Raw genomic sequence first — 16,101 nt, 5'->3', positions numbered from 1 at the left:
TGTGTATTGTGCTATAGATTCGATATAAAACGTTTTCTTGGTTTTCCTTCATGCAAGTGATAATATTCCTATGATTCTGTTTGTAAAGTTTTGACTGTATGATGCTTATTTATTCAAGAACCTCAGATGATATGAACAGTTTCCTTCTGAAGATGGAAAAAGAAATCCACAAGGTTTACTGAGTATAACTTGTTTACTTGTAAGTATTGACAGAGAATTTTTTGCTTTACACTATGTCCGTACTTACAAGTAAACAAGTTATAGTCAGTAGCTTTGTGGGTTTTCTTTTTCCATGAACACGAATGTTAGCACTAACTGGCGGTAGAAATGTTTTCACAATCTCGATTGCAATCATGATACTGTCCAACGATTCCTCTATAGTACCTTTTCTGGAACTTATTTTCAACGATTTTAATTTTTTTTTTTTTTGCTTTGTAATTTGGTCTTTGTGTTTTCTAACGCTAATGAATGTACTGATGTAGGTATGCTTAATTTCAAATGTTTTTTACTCTTTTTGTTTAATAGATAATCGGGATGAACCTCCCTTTATGTCCAAATGAATTGAAATTTTCATTTAACGAAGCACAAATTTTGTCAGCTCCAGCTTCTAATTTTCCAGAGTTGCTACTGAATTTTGAATATCTCAGTTTAGTTTCTTATTTGTTTGTTTGTTTGTATGGTGTTATTACGTTACATGGAACACGTGGTTATTCAGCAACGGGACCAACGGCTTTACGTGGCTTCCGAACCACGTCGAGAGTGAACTTCTATCACCAGAAATAAATATCTCTCTCCTCAATAGAATGCCCGAGAATCGAACTCGCGGCCACCAAGGTGGCAGGTCAAACCATACCGACCACGCCACTGAGGCACTTTTTAGTTTTTTATTGAAATTTTCTTTGCATCATTTTAATTCTTGCGACAACTTCAGTTTCTTTTTCAAAAAACTGTTGAATCTAGGACCTGTTTATCTGTGATATCTTATGCAATATATGTATAATGAATATATTATTCTTGTTAGGGTTATAGGTTCCCTAACCCCACTTAAAACATGCCCACATTAAGTCATGCCCTGACTATCCCAAGGAAACATTATTTTTTTCCGCTGGGCTGCCTTTTCAATTCAAGTATCCAATATCTGCGGCAAATAAATAAAGTGGCCGCTACTTTAGAACTTTTAGTTTTTTTTTAGTTTTATGATTACATGGTTAAGTAAAGACACTTAGTTTATCTGTAATTGAATATTGGTTTTGTGAATAATAAAATATTTTGAATCGTAATCTTATTTCGCAACATTAAATGCAGTATTTTAACTTTTCGAAAGAAGAATGTTTTATCTTCATTTGTCTGTAGTGTTTTATGTACATTTATAATGCACATATGTATATATATGTATGTATATATATATATATATATATATATATATATATATATATATATATATATATGCATATATATATATATATATAATATATATATATATATATATTATATATATATATATATAGTATATATATATATATATATATATAGATTTTTTTTTTTTTTTTTTTTAGATTTATCTTCCCGCCACTGGCCAGTGGCATAAGGCTGATACAGTTTCTCTCCATCTGTCTCTATCCCGAGCCATTTCCCTCGCTTCCTCTAAGTTTTGGATTTCATCCTCAAGATCCCTGACAATTATGTCTATCCACCTCGTTCTCGGTCTACCCAGCGGTCTTCTTCCTATTTGTACTGCTCTCAGTGCTCTCCGGGGTCTCTATTCTCTTCCATCCTCTCAAACATGTCCAAACCATTTCAGCCTTCCCCTCTTCAACCTGGTACTGACTGGCCTTTGCCTCAATCTCACCTGATGTCTTCATTTCTAACATAATCATCCCATTTAATGCAAGTATTCTTCTCAGCAGCTTTCATCTCAAAAGCATCCAACCTTTTCTCCTCTGTTCTGGTCAGTGCCCAGGTGGACGAGCCATACATCAGGACTGGTAGTACTACTGCATTGAATATTCTCATCTTAGTTCTCAAGCTGATTTCATGCCTCGACCAAACGTTTTTTCTCAGAACCTCAAAAGCTCTTGCTGCTCCTAGTTTTCTTCTTTGTATATCTTCAATTTGCCTCCCGTCTGCTGTTACCACACTTCCCAAGTAAACAAACTTCTCAACTTGCTTGAGTTCCTGTCCTCTGATTGTCATATCCTCCATGTGCACCCAATCATCATCCTTACTCACAACCATGATCTCGCTCTTCTTTGTGCTGATGTTCAAGCCAAAATTCTGTGTCTCTGTCTCCATCCTCATTACCATACCTACCAGCACCAGCACGTATCATCAACCAACGCAACATCATCAGCAAAGTCCAAATCCATAAAAACTTCTCCACCAATACTAGCCCCTCTGTTTTCATTCTCCATCACTCTTCTCATTATATGGGTCAATATATACATTAAACAAGGTGGGTGCATAACACATCCTGTCCTTAGCCCCCACTTCCAACTGGGAACCATTCACTTTGCTGTCCATCCAGCTGTACACAGCTGCACACTCCTTGGTACCAGTTCTTTAGTATCCTTATCACTTTCAGTGGTATACCATAGTGTTCTGCCACTCTCCACATTCCATCTCTCCATACTGAATCATACGCTTTCTCCAAGTCTATAAAAGCACAGAATATTGGCTTTGCATACTCCCATCTCTTCTCAATTATCTGTCTTAAGGTGAAAATTTGATCCACTGTGACCTTCCACTTCTAAAACCACACTGCTGGTTCTCTAAGTTTCTCTTCTACTATAGGTCTTATTCTGTTAAGTATTACTCTCATGAATATCTTCCCTGGGACTGACAGTAAACTTATGCCCGATAGTTACCTACCAATCACCCTTTTGCTTCCCTTATTTTTATATATTGTATCATAATTGCCTTTTTCCAATCACTTGGGTACCACCTCTGTTCTCCAAACTATGCTAAAAACAACTCTTAATGCCTCTATCATCCTTCGTCCTCCTGCTTTTAGCATCTCTGCAGTTATCCCGCACACGCCAGCAGTTTTTCCATTTTTACAGATTTATATATATATATATATTATATATATATATATATATAAATAATATATATATATATATAGATATATATAGATATATATTATATATATATATATATATATATATATATACTATATATAGATATATATATATATATAGATTATATATATTATATATATAGGTATATATATATATATATATAATATATATATATAATATATATATATATAGATATATATATATTATATATATATATATGCAATATATATATATATATATATATATATATATATAGATATATATATATATATAGTATATATATATCTATATATATTATATATATATACTTATATATATATATATATATATATTTACAGATGAACCGATCTACGATGAGTAACAATAGATATATATATATATAATAATATATATATGATATATATATATTATATATATATATTATTATATATATCTATATATATATTTGTCACTTTGTTGTGATATTTTATTCTTAGCTATTTTTATTATTCTGGTTTTTGTTATGTATATGAATTTTATGTTATCCATTTAGTTTGTTTTCCTCCTCCCCGGTGGTTTGTCTTGTTTGGTAATTGCCACTAATGACCATTCTGTCTTTCCATATATTTGTGAGCGAGTGGTGCTGGTCCACCGTGGCTGTGTCGGAGATTGTTTGGACTGAACGGATGTTCAGTTGATCTCTGAGCCTTGATTAACTCCTTGGTGAACTTGGATTTGCATATCGTATCGCCTATCTTGGATTTATGATTATTCTTGAAGGATTTACGCTCATCCTGCCTTACTTCGGCTCAGTAATGTCGAGGGGCTCTCGCTTAGCCAAGGTATAAGTGATTAATATTTTTTGGAATGTTCAGGCGATCTTTGTGATGCCCTTGGCTCTGGTTTGATTTGGACGTCCCGGGTTTTTTGGAGGATCATCCTCGAGGACGTAGGATCGCTGATGTGTGAATCCTGTGGAATATCACTTTGTCACTTCACTTTTGTCTCTGGACGCAGATGCATAATAAGTAAATTATAAAGATCACGGCTATAAACTCCAGTGTTTTACGGGGAGGAGACAGAAATTACCTATATATAATTAAGGAGATCACGGCCACAGCTCCAGTGTTTAAGAGGAGGGAAACCACCACTAGGGTTTAGTTTGTATTTGATAGGTTATTCTTGCTTTCCGTATGCCTTCTCCTGTCTGAACCCCCTTCTCTTTGTGGATGTATCTTTGCTTTTCCAATCTTAATTGGGTAAGTGTGTTGTTTATAAATATTTCAGGGTGATTGGTTTTCAATAATATATGTATTCCGAGGTTCAGGAATAACTTCTGTCTAGATATTTTGTATTAAATTAAGTATTTTTGTGGTGTTTTCTTTTCTTCTTTCGTTTTTCCCCACGAATTAATTTTGCACTTTGATAATATTTGAGAGCTATTCCACTGATTGTGGACTTAGTTTCGTGTTGTGAACAGAATTGGTAAGAAAGTTATTTAATTTTAGTAACGGAAGAAAAGGACCGTTACAATATATATATATAGATATATATATATATATATATATAGATATATATATATATATATATATATATATATATATATATATAGATATATATATATATATATATAATCATTACAAATGAACCGATCTACGATGAGTAACAATAGCTATATATATATATAGATAGAATAGTTATATATTATAGATATATATATATATATATATATATATATATATAATATATATATATATATAATAATGTATATTATATGTAGATATGATTTATATATATAGTGTAATATATATGTGTTATATATATGTGGTATATATATGGGTATATATGTGATATCTATGTGATATATATGTGTATATATATATGTATATATATATGTATATATATATGGTATAATATATATATATATATATATATATTATATATATGTATATATATATATGTATATATATATATGTATATATATATATTATATATATATATGTTATATATATATCGTATATATATATATGTTAGATATATAATGTATATATATATATGTATATATATAATATGTATAATATATATGTATATATTATATGTATATATATAGATGTATATATATATATATTATAGTATATATATGTGTAGATATATTGTGTATATAGATATATGTATACTGTATATATATATGTTTTTTTGGGGGTTTATATATCTATATTTGATTATATATATGTATATATATATATGTGTATATATTATATATGTATGATATATAATATGTCTATGTATAAGATATTATTACCCATGAATCTTTATATAATGTAACCTTTTTTCCAGTCGCTGTCGTCGGCCACTGAAAGCTGCTGCAAGATGGCCAACCAAGGACTGGATTGAAGATTCATTACTGTCGGCGGCAGCTTTCTTGGACATCTAGACTGTGCCAGAGTTCTCGTTGAAACAAGAAATGCGAATGTGGAAGAACTCAGCACAGGCAGTAAGTTTTGATCGCTTTTTTTTTTTTTTTTTTTTTTTTTTTTTGTTTTTTTTTTTTTTTTTTTTTTTTTTTAATATCGAAAATTCTAAAACTTCATATTTCTTGAGCTTTCGCATGTTTTATGTCCAACTTTAAAATACTTGAATAATTGATGTAGATTCGATTGGACATTTGTAAATATAGAAGTTATTTTGTAGTATTAGTAGCCTTGTGTTCTAGATTTACTGTAAATACGAGTTTCCCACACACACAAGTATATATATATATATATATATATATATATATATATATATATATATATATATATATATATATATATATATATATATATATATCATTATATATATATGATATGTTAGGATCAAGTAATAATAAGCACTCCCTAAAAATCAAGTAGTACTTATCCTTACTTGACTTGCTCAAATGAGGGAGTGATTATTTGGTAAACTACACTTGGTAATTTCAATATTTCTTCGTTAAACCAACCATTTGCCTGGTTTCTCTTTTGATCGTTAACAGTTTCTTATTGTGTTTGATTGTTAAACAAGTGCTTATTTAGGAAAAAGTGCAAGTAATGGGAGTCAGCATTTTCCTTCTTCATAGAAATGTATTTTATTTACTGACGTTAAGCCTCCAAACATGGACCGTCATGTATATGAACGGATTATCAAAGTTTTCTTGGTTGAAGACTCGCTTCCCAAAATTAACTGGATGAAGCAACAGAATCGTCTGAGAAGAGAACTAAAGTGATCCTATAGTGTTAAAGTTTTTGTGAACTGGACTTAACGCTCTTCAGTTCAAGATAAGTACGTCTAGAAGTGACAAGTTAAAGAATATTGTAACACATAGACACTACAAATCAATTCAAAGAATCGTGTTTTTTTTCCGATCAAAAATTTCCTTGCAAAAATGGATAGAAGGTATTTTCTACGAGGTGTCAGGAACTGAATGTATTGCAGACAAACAGTTACTGATTGTTTCAAAAGTTTCAGTTATTAATACGATCAGTTTCTTTCGTGAAATTTGTGAGAAATATTTAAAGAAAAAAAAAAAAAACCTATAAAGCATGGTCGACCAGGGAATAGCAGGGCAAATCGATGAGTCTTGCTTAGCCATAAACCAAAGCTCCATAGTGAACGGGCTCCTCAGAAACTTTTGTGGGTTTTTTGGAGTGTTGATCCATCTTCGTCACCTGCTTGTGGTTACATGGAGAGAGTCGACTTGTGCAATGCTGAAACACTATACTATTACCTATATTCAGAAAAGTAATGCTGTCAGGAACAACTATTCACAGTGACCAGTGAAACGAATAGTGCAACATTCAAAGGCACTTTGGATTTGCTCATCATACTGTTAACCACTCATTGAATTTTGTTGACAGAACTACTAGTTTTCAAACACAAACATTTAGGAGTTACTGGAATAAACACAAATTACGAGTGAAACGGATGCTCGGATGTAGAAGGGAATTTTTAAACACTTACTTGCATGAATTAATGTGGAAAGAAAGAAACAGAACGACAAGTTTCATAGAATCTGTAGAACGACTGCAAGTTAATATTTTTTGATTGATTTTAAGTATTTGTTTATGTATTCAATAAATATGCATGTCAGATATGCTTATGTTTACAAGGCCATATTAGGGTGTATGTATGTATGTACGTATGTATGTATGTATGTATGTATGTATGTATGTATGCATGTCCTAAAATTTCTTTGCTTTGCAGTAACGATTGGCGGAATATTCTTGCACGGAGTTCGGCCTCTGTGGTGCGCTGCCGTCGGGGGCCAGTACGCGGTCATTGACTACCTCCTTTCCAAAGGAGCCAATGTGAATGGCATTACCAGATTCAAAAGCCACTCCTCTGCGAGCAGCGTGTATCCATGGCCACCTCGATATTGCCAAACTTCGTTGGTGGAACACGGAGCCTGTGAGTTTTCAAGTGCAGCATTTATGTTTTCTCCCACTTAGCCGGGAGTTCGCAAATCTTGCTGAAGCTGAAGAAACTTATTTATTTATTTATAAGCTTAATTTTTTATTTACTTATTTATCTGTTTGCTTATTGATTTACTTATTTATTTTACGTGTTCAGCCTATTTTTTTACATATTTATTTATTTATTTGCTTATATAGTTATTTACTTACTTTTGTATTTATGTATTTATTTAAGTAATTGTTTATTTATTTACTTTTGTATTTATTAATTTATTTGTTTATTTACTTAAGTATTTACTTATTTATAATTTAACTAATATATTTTTTTTTATTTACATATGTTATATATTTATTTGATTGTTTAATTATTTGATCATTTGTTTATTTATCATTTGTGTCCTCAGCCACCGAGGACTACTGATCCATACTCGTTCACTTGTCTGATGCTCGCTGCTCACAACTGCCGTCTGGAAATTGTGAAATACCTTTTAGAAATTGGCGTTGACGTGAACGGTAAGAGTATAGACGGGCAAAGCGCTTTGCATGTGAGTGCGGAAATGGGACATATTGAAATAATGAAAGTATTGCTGGATCACAGCGGTCAAATGGATGCCGACATTTCTGGTGAGTCTTGTTTCGAATTCTTTGATTTAAATGTCCTAAATCTTGTTTAGAAGTGTTTGTTTTGAATGCCCTAGATCTTGCTTAGAACTGTCTGTTTTAAATGTCCTAAATCTTGTTTAGAAGTGTTGGTTTTATATGTCCTAAATCTTGCTTAGAACTGTTTGTTTTAAATATCCTAAATCTTGATTAGAATTGTTTGGTGTACAATGTCATAAATCCTTGCCTAGAATGGTTTGATTTAAATGTCCTAAATCTTGCTTAGAATGGTTTTGATTTTAAAATGTCCAAATCTTGCTTAGCATTGTATGGTTTAAATGTCCTAAATCTTGCACAGAATTGTTTGGTGTGCATCTCCTAAATCTTTCTTAGAATGATTTGGTTTAAATATCCTAAATCTTGCTTAGAAATGTTTGGTGTAAATCTCATAAATATTGCTTAGAATTGTTTGGTGTTTAAACATCTAAATCTTGCATAGGATTGTTTGATTTAAAAATGAAAATTTTTCTTCAAATTGTTTGGTTTAAATTTCCTAAATCTTACTTAGAATTGTTTGGTCTGAACGGCTTAAATCTTGCATTATTAATTTTACAGAACTGAAGATGAGGTTCGAATGCTGTAATGTTCTGTGCTGATTTGACTGATAATATACCAACTATTTTTTCGTTTCTAGGTATGAAAAGATATTGCTTTGTTTGTACATTCTAAAACGGTGCCTGAGATGGAAGAATTTCTTTCTAAATGGAATCACATAAACATTAAGTTAGATTTAGACTAAAGTCACCTGTAGATTTATTCATACTAAGAACTATCAAAATGAATCATTCCTCGTCTTCTTTCTATCAGGAAATACTCCTTTGATTCTGGCGAGCTTTCGTTGCCACGTGGAAATGTAGAATATCTAGTAAGCAGAACAGACTGATATCTGTTAAAGAGAAAGCCGATGCATTTGAGTTACTTGGACTTCGCTTTTTGACGATATGGAAGAATGTCAGTGTTATTCAGTTACTGGAAATCAGCTATGAGCCACAGGTAAGTTCTTTCGTGATCATTCTCATACTTTTCTCAAGGTCTGATAGATAAAGTAAGAATTTCATTTGTGGAAAGTAGTATGATTGAATGCATGGATTTACAATTTAACATTATAGTGTTATTTAACTGCTTCAGTATATGCTTTCTTATGCACTGAATACAATCGTTTAACAATATGTTTCCAGGTACGTAGATGGTGTCCTGACTTATCCAAAATCCGAACTGAATTTGGAAGGTCCTGCACACGAGGAGTTCAGAGAAGTCACCACCTTAGAGCAACTAGAGGCCCTAAACACTGACTTCGAGTCAGTCCAACGTCAGTCTCTCCTCGTGAAGGAGAGGGTTTTAGGACCCGATCATTTTACTACAATGCTATATATCCGGGGAAGCAGGTCTCGACTACGACAAATGTACGGGCTTTGCTTTAAACAATGCATCAACCTCTGGGTTCACGCTATCGAAGTGCAATATTTCCGACTAAAACCACTCAACCACGCTAGGCTCTACCACTTCAAGTCATTCTTGGGGCTGTTTTCATCCCTGACGGACGCAGAGCATGTAAGTAACTGGAATTGTCAACCTAAGGATTTTTTCGATGATATCATGTGTGTGTTTGAAAAAGGCGCGAGGGAATTGAATCTGGTTGTTTCCGAATTAGATCAAAGCGACATTTCCGTGAAGAAGCTAAATGAATCACACCTTAACGAGTTTGTTGCAATCATCATGCATTTATTAGTATCGTTAACAATGTTACAGCCACAGCTCTCGTCCTCTCAGATACACACTTTCAAGAGTGCGTTGTATCAACTACTGAAGAAGAATCCAAGGGATGCAGCGGGTCGGAGCCTTCTCCACATCGCCTGCTGTAGAAGCTTTAAGCTCATGGACGGGTTTTCAGTGCCGGTGTCTAGCACTCCTAGAAAGACAGTCATCGACCTCCTGCTGGACACCGGTGCAGATCCTTGCGCCACCGACAAGGAGAGCAACACGCCCCTCCACACGCTCGCCAAAAATGAGGATTGCTCCAAGGGCATGGTCGAGTCACTTTTGCGAGCCGGTGCTCACTTAGACGCCATTTGAATAGCCGGGCGAACGGCAGACGTTCTGGCGTCACTGCGGGGTTTCCGGGGACCTGGTTCTTTTCTAAGGGCAAATGGTGCTGAGTCACACCTCTCTGCAATGCTTAGCTGCCACTTGCATTCGGGAACTGGGATTCCTTATAAGGTATCTTACATCCCCGACTTTGAGAAATTTTTTGTTGACTTGCACTAATCAGTATCATTTTTAGTGGTACTATTTATATATCTATATATAAAAGTTTATTTCATGTAATAAATTCTTGTGCATTTGTTCTGTAAATATGTAGACCAGCTGTAAGTAGCACTTGTAAATGTTTTCAGAAAAAAAAAAAACTCCTTTTCATCTTATTGGCATAGTGTAACAAGATCTCATGGTTGTATGTACATTGTAATACTTGTATTTTCCTTAAATGTCTTAGAAATATATGTTCCAAAAATATATCATGCATTTGTTTTTATCTCAGAGCAGCCATCGTCTCCCAATTGTTAAAATAATGGTTGCTTAATTTATTTCTTTTGGAATTATGATTTTCCAAGGTAGGTTTGCCACTTAAATTACCAGGTGTCTTTGTATAAAATATTTAAATTATTTTTATCTCTAGTCAAATAGTTAATTGGATAACCATATGACAAGGAATGATTTTGCACCACCTGTAATAATAATAATAATAATAATAATAATAATAATAATAATAATAATAATAATAATAATAATAATAATATCCTTTATTTCAGCTCAGGGCCATATACATGGAGTATACAAAATATAGACAGTAATATACACAATCTAGATAAAGAAACATGATAAAAAAAATGAATAATCGGCACTTATCCACAAAATAGCTGAGGTAGCATAAAATATAGTTAATATAAAGCTGGTAATAACAGTAATAATATTGGTGAGAAAAAAAAAATGCATTGAGAGTTATAACCCGTTAGTGCACAGCTTATATAACTTTAATTTCAACTAGAGACCTTAGGTTGTTACAGTAGTCAGGCCAGAGGGCTAAATACGAAAATTGAATGTAAAAAAACTAACTTGATAGTAATCACAGTAATAATGAAAAATTAAAATATCAGCAATAAATATAATGACAAAATCTGCAGATGACATCTTGCCAATACAAAGAATAAGTCCTTTAGGGGACAAAGGGCTCATTTTCCCATCTTTCCCACAATTTAGATCTTCTTGCTTCACTCCTTAGGATGCTTTGTATGAACGAGTTGCTGCTGTTTCTCACTCGGGTTACCAGACTGGACATTGTTCGCCTAACAATGATTTCTAAATTGTCCGGTTGGATTTTTATGAACATCTGTGTGGCGGAGTGGTAGCGGGGAGTGTTTGTGAGGCGTGTCAGAATGTCATTGTGCACAACAGTGATGCGTCTCATGGTCTCTGGGGTATAGTTCGTCCAGAGGGAACACCCATAGATACTGCAGCAGTACGAGCGGAAGAGCAGCAGTTTCACGTCTCGGTGACAGAAGGCAAACCTCCTTGCAATCATGTTGCCAGTTGCACATAGTTTACGACGCCTCTGTTCAATGTCTGTCGTATCTTTTAGGTTGTCGGTGATAATGTGACCCAAATACGGAAATTCGTGCACAAATTCCAGCCAATGATTTCTGAGGAAAATTTGTGGTTCTGCAATATGCTTAAGCGAACTCGGGAGCGACTGGGTCTTGGTTTCGTTGTAGATTATATCAAATTCCTCTGCATATTGGCGGCAAGTGTCGATGAGTCGTTGGAGACCTTGCACTGATGGGGAAATCAGGACCATATCGCCGGCGTAACAGAGGTTGTTCATAGTTGTTTCACTGACAGTGCATTCGATTGGGAGTGAGTTCAGTTTGACATTCAAGGCATCTGTGTACGTATTAAACAGATATGGAGAGAGAATGCCCCCTTGCCGAAGCCCGTTTAGGGAGCCGAAGGTGTACGATAATACGTTACCCCATTTGACTCAGAATTGCTGTGTGGAGAACCAGCAATATAAAATGCCAATTAGATATAGGGGTGTGCCCCTTTTATGCAGCTTCAGGAAGAGCTTCAGGTAGTTTACTCTGTCAAATGCTTTTCTCACATCAAAACAAAGGAAAACAGGAGAGGTTGATGATAGGTAGTAGTTCAGCAATTCTTTCAGTATGTAGATGCAGGTGTCGGTTGAGTGGTTTGCTTTAAACCCGAACTGTTTGTCAGTGGTGTGTAGAAAGGGGAGAAGTCTCACTTGAAGAACCGAGGCAAGTATCTTCGATGCGATCGTTGTGATTGCAATCGGCCGGTAGTTGCCAGGATCAGCTGCGTCCTTTAGCTTGGTTTTGATTAATGGTATCAAGTGAACTAAGAGTAGGAAGTCAGGAAGAAACCGGTGAATTATGCAAGCATTGAATAGGGCAGCTAACAAAATGTAAATTATCGGATGGCAGAATTTGAAAGCCTCTGCGGTAAGACCATCACAGCCGGCCGATTTATTATTAGACAGGCTGTTTATGGCATCGCTGATGTATACAGATCTTTAAACATTTTTCTTGACAGTAAGTTTTGGGGAATACTTAATATTTAAGATAATCTCAATTCCTTCAATATGAATTAAGTTGTGGTGCAAAACTTCTAAACTCATTAGTGTGTGAGTGGGCCAACCGAGATTGCACAGGCATGAAGATTTAAACTTTTCAACATGTAGTATAGCTTCGTAAATTTCTAGATCAATTATTTATTTCGCAGTATACCTTCCTACTCCACCAAATTATCGATGAAACTTAACTGCCTTTTCAAGAGTTTTGTGAGATGTTTTATGTAAGGACAATTGGAACATTTGATCAGTATTTAAATGCCCGTTAAGTAAGACATGCCGATAAATTGAACATTGCTTTTATATTCTGCTGCTGCTGTGTTCGGTTTGTCTGTCTTTCTCTTTGCATCCTTACCTTCGCGAACGTCATTATTCCCCACGAATAATGACTGCAATGAAAAATGGTCGACAAGATATGCTGCGATAATTAGGAATTTTTCGTAAAAATACTAGGCACTGGACATAACGAATGGAATGAGGATTATAGAATATGCTGTCACTCACCAAACGGGGAATAGAAAAATCAGGTGACCATTATATATATATATATATATATATATATATATATATATATATATATCTATAATATATATATATATATATATATATATATATATATATATATATATATATATATTAGTTTATATATATAAGGTGTGTGTGTGTGTACGTAGGCTACCTTAGGTTGCATTACGAAATTACAAGCAAAAACAAATAACACATCAATTCCGTGGCCAGAACCCGCACCTGCACCCCAGTAATTGGCATTTGAGGAAGAAGCGCGGCAGAAGACCACCGAACAATCCATGGAAGCAGCGAAGGTTGTTCATAAGAGACAACAAGTCCCCAGCTGACGCCTACCCGGTCCCTAACCCCTCACCCCCCTCCCTCTTCGCTGCAACCAAAACCCTTCTTTATTATTATTATTATTATTATTATTATTATTATTATTATTATGAAGATGAAACCTATTCACATGGCGCAAGCACATAGGGTTACTTGACTTGAAATTCAAGCTTCCAAAAAATATGGTGTTCATTAGGAAGAAGTAAGACGAGGTAACGGGAAATGCAGAAAGAAAAAAAAAGTAATAAATCGGTGAAAATTAATTCAAATGTCAGAAGAATAGTTTTATGACAGTATATAATGTATTGCAATTTGCTTAAACTCCTGAAGTTCCAACTGTGTGATAGGGAGGCTGTTCCACAGTCCAATGGTGTGAGGAATAAAGGACTTCTGAAACTGAGACGTTCCACAGCGAAGACATTTACTGCAAATTGGTGCGGAACCTGACGACGAAGAGTGGAAAATCGATGATATTGAATTTTCCCAGGACCGTCTCAAGTTTTTCTTGCGGAATATTTAAGTCACATCAGGAGAAGAGTAAACATACCCTACCAGTGACAAAAGTCCGTACGAACTATTTTTCTACCCATGAAGAATATTTTGTTAGAAAAAACCAAGCGAACGACTTCCACAGTGGAGTCAGTCAGTCAGTCTTTAATGCTGGTTGACATTTCTTGATCCTATTTTCTGTGTTCAGGTTCCCATATTCAATGACCTAACTTTTCCAATCTGTCTCCCACTTGAGCTGCTACCTTATCGTTCTACCGATGGAGGCTAAGAAAACAATAGTGCAGATCCTACAGGCTAAGAGCCATTGAATAGATAGACGATGTACAGATTTCTTTTCAAGAAACAGGGAAAGAATACTTGTTTTCCTTTCATTGGATGTGAAAATTCAGCTTTTTCTCTTCGTAAAAATCTTTCCGTTGACTCCATCGTTCCCTGTTCCCGAAAAGCGATATAGTATCATTGCAATGAGCGTATTAATATAAAATAAAATAAATATGGCAGGGTAAGTCCGTAGAGTTTTGGTTTCCCACTCTCTCTCGTATTGCAAAATTCTTCCCATTTTCTTTACTCGCTGCCATACTCAGTTTTTATTTCATTTATTTATTTATTCATTTATTTTTTGTCTCCCTGCGACCTGGGGGTGTAAAGATATTTAACTCATACCGTTGTGTTTTTCATTTTATCTGACATTTTTGCACTTCCACGCATTTCTTACAACTCATTCCATTCATGACCATTACCACTTTCATATCACTGAATGTCTTTAAGGTCTACTCTATGAGCTAGAGCCCTTGCTGGCCTGATTCCGGCTTTTTCTCAAATGCTAAGAAAACGAAGCAGATCAATTTGAAGTTTCGACGGCAAAAGGTACATCAAAATTTCGGGTCGAGGTCGTCGTTAATCCAAATACAGAATAACTGAGGCATCCGGTGGAATATCGATAAGACTCATCTCCTCCAGCTATAAATTTTGTCCGGGGCAACGAACTTTATATTTTCACAAATTTCTAGTACATATTTTCATGGCCGTGTGACACGAAAACAATCATGTGGCAAAAGATCTTTTTTTTAACTCAGGAAGGGTTAAGGAGTAAAGGTAAGTTAAGCCATGACGTCATTTATTATGGTGGTAAGAACTATACATTACTCCTTATTAAAAATACGTGAGTGCATGAATGTCTTCTTCCTAGCTTAAACCCATTTTTATATGGGGTCGCCATTGCGAATGAGTCGTCTCCATCGATTTCTGTCCTGTGCCTCGTTCTCATTTATACCTTTCAATTCCATATCTTCCCCTACACAATCACGCCATCTCTTTCTTGGTCTTCCCTTCTTCCTTCTACCCCGCACTTCCATTTCCATCGTATGTCTTCCAACATGACGTTCCTCCCTTCGTAACAGGTGTCCATACCATCGAAGCCTTCTCATTTCTGCTACATCCATCTTCTTCTATTCTGTTTTCCTCATACTTGCTGTTTCTGTTCCATATAACATTGCTGGTCTGACCACCGTCCTATGGAACTTTCCTTTCAATTTCAGAGGGACCTTCTTGTCACAGAGGACACCTGATGCAGACCTCCAGTTATTCCATCCTGCCTGAATTCGGTGTCTCACCTCTTGGTCCATGCTTCCACTATCCTCTAATACGGACCCTCCAAGTACTTGAACTTCTGTACTTTGTCTTTATTTTTCTTCCCCCAACCCAATCTTATGCTACTTCCACCGTCCTCAGTAATACTAGAAACACATAATATTCGGTTTTTGATCTGCTTATTCTCATTCCTCTCTTTCCTCAAGTGCTGCTCTCCACCTCTCCAACCTCCTTCCAACTCCTCCTTCCCCTCTGAACACAACACAATGTCATCCGCGTATAATATGCACCATGGCACTGCTTCTCAACATCCCTGGTCTTATTCACATCCATCACGATGTTGAAGATGAATGGGCTAAGTGCTGAC

At 34.9% G+C, this 16,101-nt stretch overlaps 2 protein-coding genes across 2 annotated transcripts in view; both read left to right on the top strand.

Moving 5' to 3' along the window:
• The first annotated feature begins 9,128 nt into the window (after window positions 1-9,128).
• On the top strand, window positions 9,129-10,219 carry LOC135218189 (protein fem-1 homolog A-like). Its single transcript, XM_064254340.1, has 2 exons — window positions 9,129-9,139; window positions 9,325-10,219. Exons 1-2 carry the CDS (start codon window positions 9,129-9,131, stop codon window positions 10,217-10,219), a joined length of 906 nt encoding a protein of 301 aa, XP_064110410.1.
• A 73-nt stretch (window positions 10,220-10,292) lies between these two features.
• The window catches only part of LOC135218188 (protein fem-1 homolog C-like), a 33,736-nt gene continuing 27,927 nt past the window's right edge, over window positions 10,293-16,101 (top strand). Inside the window, exon 1 of the mRNA XM_064254339.1 lies at window positions 10,293-10,363. Within this exon, the coding sequence (XP_064110409.1) occupies window positions 10,293-10,363 (71 nt within the window). The remainder of the gene's footprint in view (window positions 10,364-16,101) is intronic.

This window comes from Macrobrachium nipponense, chromosome 9 (genome assembly GCF_015104395.2).
Source record: "Macrobrachium nipponense isolate FS-2020 chromosome 9, ASM1510439v2, whole genome shotgun sequence".
NCBI classification, from domain to species: Eukaryota; Metazoa; Arthropoda; class Malacostraca; order Decapoda; family Palaemonidae; genus Macrobrachium; species Macrobrachium nipponense.
Note: the sequence above shows the minus strand (reverse complement) of the source record. Positions and strands in the feature narration are given on the sequence as shown.